This window comes from Vipera ursinii (genome assembly GCF_947247035.1).
Source record: "Vipera ursinii genome assembly, chromosome: 1".
Lineage (NCBI taxonomy): Eukaryota > Metazoa > Chordata > Lepidosauria > Squamata > Viperidae > Vipera > Vipera ursinii.
In genome coordinates, this window is record NC_139512.1 from 100,679,435 (window position 1) to 100,692,319 (window position 12,885).

General features: G+C 37.5%; 1 protein-coding gene across 5 annotated transcripts in view; it reads right to left on the minus strand.

Moving 5' to 3' along the window:
• Positions 1-790: 790 nt before the first annotated feature.
• The window catches only part of RRAS2 (RAS related 2), a 53,233-nt gene continuing 41,138 nt past the window's right edge, over positions 791-12,885 (minus strand). For 2 of the 5 annotated variants that reach the window (XM_083349457.1, XM_083349458.1), the window contains 6 exons: positions 9,210-9,246; positions 7,902-7,989; positions 7,107-7,209; positions 6,473-6,581; positions 5,211-5,329; positions 791-2,029 (listed from right to left, as the gene is read on the minus strand). In XM_083349457.1, coding sequence (XP_083205583.1) covers positions 1,942-2,029; positions 5,211-5,329; positions 6,473-6,581; positions 7,107-7,174 — 384 coding nt within the window. In that variant the 5' untranslated portion in view covers positions 7,175-7,209; positions 7,902-7,989; positions 9,210-9,246 and the 3' untranslated portion in view covers positions 791-1,941. Of the gene's footprint in view, positions 2,030-3,181; positions 3,238-5,210; positions 5,330-6,472; positions 6,582-7,106; positions 7,210-7,901; positions 8,229-9,209; positions 9,247-12,885 lie in introns of those variants that run through there. The other 3 variants (XM_083349455.1, XM_083349454.1, XM_083349456.1) reach the window with 3 other exon arrangements.

The following is a 12,885-nucleotide window of genomic DNA, read 5'->3' on the forward strand; positions in this document are numbered from 1 at the left end:
TCTGATCGACAAGTTCAGCGTCCTAACCCACTGAGTCCTAGTAGGAAAGACTACCAGGAAATAATAGAGTTGTATTTTTGTCTGGAAATCTCAGGAAGCTGTAGTGGCACATCATTTCCATATTGTTGCCCAAATTATATGGATATGTCCCTAACATCACAGGGAGTGAAGGTTTTATTTATTTTATATATATATATATATATATATATATATATATATATATATATATATATATATATATATATATATATATATATATATATATATATATATATATATATATATATATATATATATATATATATATAACTACAGTACCAGGAGCTGTATTAAGGAGAACTATGGCCTCCATCTCCTATTGTGCTGTGAATGTATGTGCAGTTCTAAAATATTTTATGCTCAAGTTCTGTTTCAATAATTTCTTTAGTATATACTCACAACATAATTTAGATTATAAAGCAACTCTGCTCAGTTTTCATTAGATGAATTTGGAACATTCTGATTTTTAAGTAATTTCAGCCTGAAAATGGTTATTTGAGGTCTTTTTCACCTCTCCATTGTGGATCTGTCAATTATTGCCTTAAATTCAGTTTAATGTTACTTAAGAATATACTGAATAATCAAATAATCAAACTTTGTAAAATGATCAGTATGGCACTCTTTTAGAATGTCAGAAAATGGCAAATTATCAATCCCACTAAGTATGTAATCCCACAGAGTAAACCCAAAATTCTTAACCATAATTAGCATACTTTAAAGTTGTATATCGCCCACTGAACTGAACATTCAGTTAAACATTTGTACAGTTTAATAGTTATATAATGGTCAGTCATTTGTGGAGCATACGGAAGGTTTTTTGGAAAACATGATACGACAATGGATACTGTATATTGGGCAGACATCGGCTTGCCATCATTCAGTAAAGCTGGAACAAGAAAGAGTTCTACCACAGTTCTACAAATCTTGCATTATGTAGTTCCATCAGTTGAAAGTATACTGTGAGAATTAAATACTCATCTTTACATATACACAACTTATGCCATGAAAGCATATTTGCTTACAAACATATAAAAATACTTGTTAACTAGTTTGATAAGAAAATAATGTATAAAAGTATATAGCAAAAAACATTTAATCATCTGACAATGGAAAGAGCAAAATCCTCTTTTTATATTACATGAAAAACAAAAGCTACAGATTAACTTTTCTGGAATCTCTTACCTGGAAATACAAAAGGAAGACACAATTTTATTCCAAATCATGATGTAACATTATTTAAAACTAAAATGCTCCAGTCCATAATGAGCCCAGGTATTTGGCCATAAAGCTGTAATACTAAAAATCCTGTAGCTATTGCTGGAGCCATAAAATAAATACAGTAGACAGTTGAGCACTGGGAAAAAACTGCAGCATAAACAAGAGCTGTAACAGAAAACTTTGCCAATGAAATTCAGTGTATTGGCTTCCTGTAAGGCAGGCTGAATTTTGTTGTCTAATCTAATTAAAGGGTAAAACCTCCAAATCTACTCTTTAAAAAAATACTCTACATATTGATTAGAGAACTCTCTCTTGAGTATGATCAACAAAGATCTCACGGGGGAAGGGGGGAGAATACCCATACAGCCATTTTAAGCTTGACCTCAATAGACTCCTAACACTACTTTTTTGTCCATTGTGAATAAAACTCCACAAAGTGCAAGTTTCTTGACTCAAGGGAAAAAGAATTTGGGAGTATTAAAAGAAGCCTTAGTGTATTGACCTCTGATGTGAGATGACTAAGGTGTCTTCTAGGTCTGGACCAGTCTGATTCTTTCCAACTAAGGCTATTTTGGTGACCATTTATACAACATGCACACGTAAAGCAAGACAAAACATCAAGATACACAGGAAGAAAAGTGAGGAGAATTAATCTGGCAGTCGATAGCTTGTTTTAAAGGATTTTTAGACGATGACGCAGTGGCACCCTTTCTTGTCCTTCTCCTTCCTCGTTGGCTCTGGGGAAGGAGGACATTCTTGTTCCTGAAATTTCCTAAGAAAGAAAAAAAATCAGATATATTTTAAGGCTTCAATCTATGCAGTTCCATATATAAGTCTGCTTAGCTTGTGCATTGCTCCAACTTTCTCTGACTATATCATGCAGACCAATGCCTGGTTTCCTCCCATGCATCCACTCAACCCCCCCCACACACACACACAAAAGGGAATAAATTTTAATTTTAATCCCTACAAATTTTAGGAATTCACTGATGAAAATGTTATCCGTTTGATCATGTCCAACTCTTGGTGATTCTTTGGGCCAGGTCTTTCCACATCTTCCAATCTTGCACTACTATTTTGAATTGTTCTATGCTTTGGCTGTTGTTAGCTTTGATGGTGTCCATGTTCTTTGGTGGCCTGGCTTCCTTTTACCACTAACTCTTCCATACATAATTGCTTTCTCCAGGGAATTCCCCCACATGACTTGGCCAAAAATAAGTGGGACACAGTTTTGTGATTTTGCCTTCCAGTGACACGTCTGGTGTTATGCATTCTGGTACTTGCTTGGTAGTCACCTTTGCTGTCCAAGAAGTACACAGAAGTCTTCTCCAGCACCACAGCCCAAACAAGTCCATTTTCTTCCTGTCTTTGCTTTTTTAAGGTCCAACTCCATTGAGCCCAGGCTAATTACAGCACTTTGCACCCACATAAAATTGAAGTGGATGGAAATGAATTTTTTCACACTAATGGGTTTAACTGAGATGGGCCATTTAGATATTTGTTCAGCATGTCTTGTCAGCAATATCCTGAATGTTTCCATTCAGCTTCCTCTCTTATAGTATAGCATATCCTGCCAATATTTAGTTGGCGTGCTCAACTTTTACATTCCAGGCTTAACTTTTGTGGTCATATTTGAAAGGTCAGGAATTGGATTTCCAATATTTTAGACTCAGACTGGGAACATCCAGGTTGATATCAACATTCAAGCACAGAACTATCCTAAGCCTATCACAAAATAATACTTGGGGAAGTGGCAAGAAGATAATCCATGCTACCTTATTCCTTTACAGAAAGATCAAACTTGAAAACAAATATGCAAATATGATAAAGAACTGACTATACAGCTGCTCCTAGAAAAGGTATTGTAGGATACAGAGGAATGTATTATCTATTGTGTAGTAACAAATACCTCATTTTTAGAGATTGCTCAAAAGAGTGATGATAAAACAGCCGCAAAAGTAGTTGGAAGACATCAATTATCTAGAATAGGAAGTAGGCAATCTGTTGAAATCTCCAAAGCTTCTATTAGTGGCCCTCAGCGCCTCACCTGACTGCCAAATTCACAAAAAGTCCCTTTCCAAGACTTCTCCCTACAAACCCTGCACCATCCACATAGCTATGTCAGGGGTAGGCAACCTTGGCTCTTTTATGACTCGTGGACTTCAACTCCCAGAATGCTGACTCAGGAATTCTGGGATTTGAAGTCCATGAGTCATAAAAGAGCCAAGGTTGCCTACCCCTGACATAGCTGATCAGGGTCATCTGCTTTATAGCCCCCCCCCAAATGTTAAGCACAATCTTTCCCCACCATCCTCATACTAATTTGATCATTCCAGTTAAGTTCTGCCTAATTAAGGGACAGGAAAATCTTTAGTCATCCTAATGAATGAGTGTCATCAGGAAGTCTGTAGTTGGGATAGGCTAAGATGTCTGCATTATTATAAAAAGAAAGCCTTAATAATTTGGGACCAAGAAAACTCTCCATTACATCAGGCTTTTTGGCCTCTACAACCTTTGTGGGGAATTTTGTTTTCTGTGTCTTAATATCTAAGTGTTGGTTGTGATGCTGATGTCCTTTTCCATGGACTATGTTTCAGAATCATTTCTCCTCTACATATCTCAGTAGTGATGGATTGCAGGTATCATACAAAACATCTTTTTAATTTTTTAGCCATTAACTTTGTCAGAGCTTGCACTGTCTTATTGCACTGAGGTAACCCAGGAGTAAATACAGTACACAATGGTTTGTATTTAAATGATGGTTTACATTATAGTATCTACAAATATACTCTATAAACAAGATGCATACATGTGGCCATTCCGCAAACTCCAATACACAGCAATTACAGCAGGAAATGGACGAGAAACTCCTGCAAGGCCTTCCCTTTTATACTCAAGCTCTTAAAGGGATACAGACTCCTGCTGAGTCATTCCTAACATTGTATCATTTAGCTTCTAAATCATTACCTTGACAAACTTCCCCTGATATTTCTATTTGAATGGATAGCTCTTCCATTTTATTTTTATTCTGCTTGATATTAGAATGATATTATTATTTATGTAACCCATTTGGGACTTTGTACGTGAGATGTCATATACAAAGAATTTTAATTAAAAAAATCTTAGCAGAAGTATAAATTCAGTAATGCTAACAAAATATAATAAAAGTTAATAAAAAAGGTCTGGTATATTCAAAGTATGTAGTAGAAGGAAATTTTTATTGATAACATTAATAACAAAAAGCAAGGATGGCAAAGAAAAGAGATTCCAAATCTTGGGAAAAGTTTCATGCATCAAATTGGACTTGTGAACAAAAATAACTTTCCAAAGAATGTCATGCTAATAGAAAAAATAAGCACTCTTTTAAGAAACTGATTAAAAATGAAGTGAAAACTGATTTGAAAAAAAAGTGTTCATTTTGATCCATTGTTAGTGTTACATTACTGAAATAGTCTCATTATATTATCTAAGGCAGAGGTCCCCAACCTTTTGGGCACCAGGGACCGGTTACCTGGAGAGACATTTTTCTATGGACCGGAGGGGATGTAGTTTTGTGTGCTGCCTGTATCCCACAGATGGGACTTTGCTTGTTTGTGCGGACCGGTTGCTGGCATGCTGCAGACTGGGCCCAGATGAGGGGGGATCCCTGATATAAGGAACAGAGCATCTTGTAGCTCTTGGCAAATTATTTACCTGAGACACAGAAGCTAATGTTGTTGAGATTACTACATCTGAAACAGTGTATTTTCTGTTTATAAAGAGAATTCATATACATGTAAGTTTGGAGCTTTTTATAAAAACATGACAATTTTATGTATGACTTTGGCCCTCTCTCTGTATATAAAACAATCAAAGAATAAACTCCATGAATAATAAGAGAAAAGAAGAAAATCTACTTTTTAAAAGAAAAGAAATTAAAATGTATTTCAGTGCATTTGCAATTCAAGGTTTACCTTATAACCCGAACAAGTTCATGAAAAGCTTGATCTACGTTGAGTCGTATTTTTGCTGAAGCTTCCATATAGGTTACTTTCAACTGCCGTGCTAGTTGCTGACCTTCATCCTGTGTTACCTGAGGACAGAAATAAAAGATATGCTGCAGGTAACAGCAAACACTAGTGTGTTTTGGCTAACTAGGGTAACCTAATTCAGGCTCCTCACCATGGAACAAATTCTTATGCTGGATTGCAATTTCTCCCATCAACTGTGATTAAATTATTTTCAACAGTAAAGATGCTTTTTGAGACCACAAGAGACTAAACAAAGCAGAGATAAAGACTATCAACCAATGAAGCCAAATATCCAATTTGTTATAAGAAATTATGCTATATAAATGTTACAGTCATACATAACAGCATTCCATTTCAGTAGCCACTGTGATGTAATAATGAACATGGTGTTCAGGGGGAGGGCAGGGAAAGTGATGTCATGTGCACCATGTGCAAATTATGACCTATATATCATATTGCCATGGCATCTGGGTCATCCCTTCAACAAGGCATCCATGATGGTGGCTGTTTGATGGGGAAAGGAGAACAGAGGCATCTCCCATAAATGCCAAGTATTGACAGGAAGATTCTACTATTTTTCATCCATATTGCTAAATGATTTCCTCTTTACATGCTATTTATTTCAAAATAACTTCTCTTTTAATTCTAATAAATCAATTTTCTTAAAGGGATATTATTATTATTATTATTATTACTACTACAAATGAAAAACAATCCTCAGTCTCAAATGCTATGAGTAATTGTTGGTATCGGAAATGCTGGAAACATAATTGGAAAGAGAGTCATGCTTTAATAATGATGTCATGATAATTGTCTCATCGCTTAGATATTGTCCTGAATAACATTCATGTGGCAATTGTTCAGGGAAAAAGCTGACTTAATGCAGAAATGCTTTCATAAATTAAGAAGAATGGCTTCCTATCTAAATATTTAAGTATGAAACTTCTTAACTGCAGAGCAAGACAGCCTGACCTACGTTATGCCAGAATGTGGTTGCTAAAAGTCAATGCCAACCTGATGGCAAATAATTAATGCATCAAGAGGGTAACCTCCTGAAAAATTAGAGCAGTATCTCTCCAGAGTTTCAAATGGAAGCATTCTATCTGGAGATGTCAATAACTGAACTCACTGCCATATATTCTTCTATACCTACATTAAGAAAAAGCCACATTCTTTTTGGCATGTCATTCCTACCAAATTCTTACCTGTCTCTGATGGTCCAGGTCAGCTTTGTTTCCAACTAGAATCATAGGGAACTCATCGCGATCTTTTACTCTAAGAATTTGTCTTTGAAATTTATAAATTTCTTCAAAACTGGGAAATAAGGGAAGAAAAACTGTTAGGGACTATCCAGATTGGTAGTTCTGTTATCTCACAACACTTAATAGAATAATAGAGTTGGAAGGGACCTTGGAGGTCATCTAGTCCAACCCCCTGCTCAGGCAGGAAATCCTATACCATTTCAGACAAATGGCTGTCCAGTCTCTTCTTAAAAACTTCCAGTGTTGGAGCATTCACAACTTCTGGAGGCAGGTTGTTCCACTGGTTAATTGTTCTAACAGTCAGGAAATTTCTCCTTAGTTCTAGGTTGCTTTTCTCCTTGATTAATTTCCATCCATTGCTTCTTGTCCTGTCCTGAAACTCTTCTTTGTGGGATGGTAAAGCTATACTCAACAAAACTAAATCCACCATTTTCTTGTTTGAACTGAATTAGTCAGACATTTCCATGGATCTTTGCAGAAAGATTATTTCACTGTGTCAAAAACCAGGGCCAAATACTCCTGGGTTACTTATTCTAGCTACAGTAGATCTGACAGATCTCATACCCACTTCCATTACCTTCCTCTGTCTGTGACTGAAAAGACAAGCAGAAAGCCTTCTCCAGTCCTCATATATTGTTCCCGCATAGCTCCAAATTCTTCTTGGCCTGCTGTATCTAGAACTAAAAATAAAAAGACTAGTTAAGTTTCCCTACCTAAAAAAACTTTCTTTGCAACCTCCGTGCATTAACTGTAGTTTAAATTATTTTTAAAAACCAAGGTTATATTCTCTTAAACTAAACATGCCCCCACCCGTGCCTTTCTGCTACATACTCCAATGCTTCTTTTAAACTTTGTCTCCAGATGAACTGGAATATTGAAAGTCAACAAAGAGGAAACTTCAAACAGTCAAACGTTGGGAGGTACAATAGCGGATATTTCCCTGACATACCACACATACTTTATTTAATCTTTAAAAATTAACTCTAACATGACTTTGCAGGAAAGCAAACGTGATACATATTTTATTATATAGACACATGTATACCACGTCCAATACTGGCTTACAGAACTTGAAACACCTCTAGAACAAAAGGTGTGAGGTTTTCTCCATCCTATAATACTGTTCTATAATAATTCTACACATAGGAGATAGAAGGTTACATAGATTTAATTTCTGCATGGGAAGACTATAGAAAATCATTGTAGAGGAGCAAAGGAGCTGATATGCTCCTCCTTCCACGTATGTAGAAGTTCTACATGCTTACAGAAAGTCAAGAGAGGAACCATTAAAGAAGTGAATACAAATAATGAAAATAGACCCAATCCTTAAATAAACGTTCCACACCCAACACAAAATGAGTAAGAAACTTACTGTCTAATCTGGCTGCTCTTTCATCTATTACACATTGTTTTGTGTAGGAGTCTTCAATTGTGGGATCATAATCTGTAACAAAGTACGACTGCAGAAAAAAAGAAGAAAAAAGAAACACATTAAAACCTAAAGTTATTGTGAAACCATCACAATAACCAAGATGACTCCAATCCTGAATATGACTCCAACATGGCTCCAATCCTAAAGGAGAAAAGAAGATCACTGCAATGCAATCCTCCATACTCTCAATCCACTGAGCTGATCCAAAAGAATACCATGTCCGATAGTAGCAAAAGCCTTTATAGAGCCTTGGTGGAGCAGTGGGCTGATGCCTCCTTAAGTAACACCAGCTGCCTGCAATTAGTGCAGGTTAGAGTCCCACCAGGCTCAAGGTTGACTCAGCCTTCCATCCTTCCGAGGTAGGTAAAATGAGGACCCAGATTGTTGGGGGCAATAAGCTGACTTTGTAAAAATGCCGCTGGGGGGGGGGGGGGCGAAAGCCCTAATAAGCAGGCATATACATAGAATGAAGGCTATTGCTAAGCACATTGATTTGTGCTTCTTAGATTGTAAGCCGCCCTGAGTCTTCGGAGAAGGGCGGGATATAAATGGGATTAAAAAAAAGCCACTGAAAAGTCTCAAAGATGCATTTACCAGTGTCTGGATCCTTTACATGACCACCTCACCAGCTTCCAGAGTGGGCTCATGTTTTTTACCTGTTACCTGTTAATTCCCCCAACAGCCCCAAGGACTTTCTCTGCTTCATCAGGGGCTAAAAGGGAACGCCTGTCCAGTGTCTATCTGAATGCCATTAGAGACCTCCATGAGACTGAGATTTCCAATTGTTCAGATTGGGGTAGAGGGGCAGCGTCTTTTTAAACAGAGAAATGGGAGGGGGTGATATATAGGCGTGGCTGGCATAATGCCTGAAAAGAATACAATTTGTATCCAAGCCATAGGCTACCTCAGAAATGTTTTTTCACAGAAGGTAATATACTAATGCAGATACCGGTAATACATTGCAAACAAAGTAACTGGATTCTGCCAGGAATATAAACTATCATCCAATCTGTCTTTTAACAAACCACAGTTTAGTTCTGTAGCCAGTGATGTGGGGTGAAAGTGTTTCTATTTTTAACTAACATGTTAGAATAAATTAATACAACTTCACACAATTGGAATTAGTGTTATAGCCGTTGAATGTAAAATACATAGATATTATTTTTCTTTTTACATGACTGATTATACCTAAAAAGCAGCTAGGCAGACATGCTTAGTAGATATGCTATACCCTCACAAGTGCCTCACCTTTTGAGGTTCCAGGGCAAGACTGGGGTATGCACTTCTAAAAGTAAACAAGATTAGGACAGAAAACGTGTTAGCTTTAATTTTGATTCATTAATTAAATATAATTAAGCTGAATGAAATATGGTTATACTTCTTCAAAATGCATTGTTAACTTTCCTGTTCTTTCTCATTAAAAAATTACAATTTTGGTGGCAAGTTTTTAAGACACTGGGACTACACTCAATACTTCTGGGTGTTTTTGTGAGTCACTGGGGTCTCATGTGTTCCTGCTGGATTTAGTAATACTTAAAGAGTTTCTTAGTCCTTTTTTGTTAGTTGAAATAATAAAAGTGTATGCAATTAAGCTGTTTATACTTTATTATTTACTAATACTCCATAAAATGCAAACATTTCCACACAAAGGTTTGAATGCAGAACCAAGCCCAGATTCAATATGCTTAGATTCTTTTCCCCAGATGTTTGAATTCCAAAGTTAAAATACTTGTCAAATAAAGGCTACCTACAATTTTCTATCCCACGTTTTTCAGAGAACCTACTGAAAGGTATTCCAAGAGAAAAACGTCAGAAGGCAACCTGTTTCCTGCCTCACTCTTAATTTAGGTTTTAAAAAGCAAGCTACAGAATGTTGCTTAGCAGCAGCAGCAACAACAACAATAGCAACAACTTCCAAAAACTAGAGGGGACACCATCCTTTCCTAGTGCCCATACATACTGTACAAGAGAAGATGGTCCAAAAACACACATTGCTATAGCACAACAGTTGTTTTTATTTTTGGCTGCAGGTGTGAAAGTCTCTCAGAGGCCAGCAAGACAAACGAATCTGTGGACTTCCCTCTGAAGCACACTCAGGGGATTTTCAACCAAAACCAAACAAAAGCAAGTTTTGAATCATTTGAGGTAATAGCTGTAACATATTTAAGAGGTCTGTGCTACTCAATAGCCACCATGTAGAGGTCCATGGAAACAACTGCCACTAAAATATAATCAGCTATCTTTTGAAATTCTTGGGAAAATTAAATACTTCCCATCTCCAGTACAGAGCACTACTTGATAACTTACTTCCACTACTCTGGAAGTATAATACTGATCCTGAAAAAGTGATGCAACAACTGACCACTTAGAAACAAGCATTCCTAGTAAAAGTGAAAAAAAAAGAATAAAAGTCATTTTATAGCAATTTTATTAAAGAAAATGTCCTCTTATCAGGAACAGTCCAAGTGTATGACTCCATAAATAAAAAATCAGTTCTAATGAGTCATTAAAATAAAATGATTTGACTAAACCCAGCAGAACAGATGTTGAATTAACTTAGAATTTTGAGTTATTACTCAGGGACTTTCCTAACCTGGCTAGTTGCCAAATAACTCTCTACTCACCCAGCCACCAAGCCGTATTTCAAAAAAGTATGAATTTTTATAATATCTAAGAGCATTATTCTATATTTGCTCTCCAAACCGAACCCAGAAGAGAACAAAATATTTGTCGTTGTTCTTGATAATGTAACTGTTTTCCTCAACTCTCAAAATCTTATGCTTCTGGGTCTCCCCCCACCCCGTCCCCGCTGTGGCCTACCTGATCCTGCTAAATTTTAGTTTGTGCTTGTTTCTGTAAATGTGGCAAAAAATATTCTTGTTGACTCTTCTCCTTCTAGTAGGAAAAAAACTATTGGGTACAGAATGGATTGTTTTTCTTGTTACATTTTATTTATTGGTCTCATTATAAAATGTTTTCAAATGTTTCTAAGGATTGGCTAATTGTTTCTGCATGTATTTGTGTGCATTTGTCCCACAAACATTCTTCCGTAGGTACTACAGTCAGTTGACACTTTCCAAAAAGGGACCATTACCTATTCCCATCATATATCCTTTTCTATGCAGCATCTTTCCACTATCAATCAATGAGAATAGAGCTGGAAGGGACCTTGGAGGTCTTCTAATCCAACCCCCTGCTCAAGCAGGAGACCCTATACCAGGGGTGTCAAACTCAATTTCATTGAGGGCCGCATCAGCATTGCGGTTGCCCTCAAGGGGCCGGATGGGTATGGCCAGGGTGGGCGTGGCCTACTGGGTGGGCGTGGCTAGAGTGCGTATGGCCTACTGGGTGGGCGTGGGCAGCTCTACATCATTGGCATCAAGGCTGCCTATGGGGGCCTGAGCAGGAGTGGGACAGATCTGAGGGTCTCTTGCAGAAGGAGGGTCTCTGGGCCAGGGCCAAGGCAGTGGGGGCCGTTCCCTCACTGTTTCCAGGATGGCTTCGCGGGCTGCATGAAACCACTTCGCGGGCCGGATCCGGCCCCCGGGCCTTGTGTTCGACATGTCTGCCCTATACTATTTCAGACAGGTGGCTGTCCAATCTCTTTTTAAAAGCCTCCAGTGATGAAACACCCACAACTTCCAAAGGCAAGCTGTTCCACTGGTTAACTGTCCAGTCTTAACTGTTAGGAAGTTTCTCCTTAATTCCAGGTCGCTTCTCTCCTTGATTAGTTTTGATCCGTTGTTTCTTGTCACTAGAATGGCCAGTGGGCTCAAAGTAAGTTTATATTTAATGTTTTCAATCAGATAACTTTTAGATAACTTCTTGATCTATGCCTTGGTTTTTAAATTTTAGGTTGAAAGTAGGTTTCGGCCACACTCTCAACTCAAAAGAGAAAAGGTCCTATGGAGTATGATCACAGCATCTGTTGGCAACTCCTGAATTCAAAGGTTCAAAGAACAAAAGCAAAGACCGTAATCTTCTCATGAGCACTGATGAGAATCAGCCATAGTCACTGTTTTACAATAGTTGTTCCTTTCTTTAATCATTCTGAAAAGTGGTTTTTTTTTTAGTTTCCAAATAAGTCAGCTAGGCAATTCTTATAAATTGAAAGAATTTTCTGTGGCATCTTTTGAGGACATTTATTCTTGCCTGTGACCAAAACAGGTCTATATAAATCAATCATAGGAAATCTTTGCAGCAGGTCAAAAGTAATAGTTAAGATTTATTTTTTGTGTCTCAGGATAAAGTTGGAGATTTTCTCTTTAAAGTGTGTTTTCAGTGTCAATTATCGTTGGTAGCCAGATGAAAATATTTCCAGATGGACTGGTCAGTTTTATCAGTTCTGAAAAGAAGGTAGAAATAAAGTGTCCTGCCCTCTGGTGCTTTGGAGAATCGTTTGACCCCCTCTTCTTTGTGGCAGCCTCTCAAATACTGGAATACTGCTATCATATCTCCCCTATTTCTTCTTTTCTTTAGACTAGCCAAATCCAAGTCCTGCAGTCGTTCTTTCTATGTTTTAGTCTCCAGGCCTTGGATCATCTTAGTTGCTCTTCTCTGAACTTTTTCCAAAGTCTCAACATCTTTTTTGTAGTATGGTGACCAAAATTGGCTGCAGTATTCCAGGTGTGGTCTCACTAGGGTTTTATAAAGCGGTACTAGTACTTTGCGTGATCTTGATTCTATGCCTCTGTTTATACAACCCAGGATTGTATTAGCTTTTTTGGCTTCTGCTGCACACTGCTGGCTCATAGTCAAGTGATCGTCCACTAGGACTCCGAGGTTCCTCTCACAGTTACTGTTTTTGAGTCAGGTCTCACCTAATCTGTACTTATACCTTTGGTTTTTCCTGCCTAAATGTAAGACTTTGCTTTTCTCCACGTTGAAACTGATTTTGTTGAATAGGGCCCATTGTTCAAGTTTG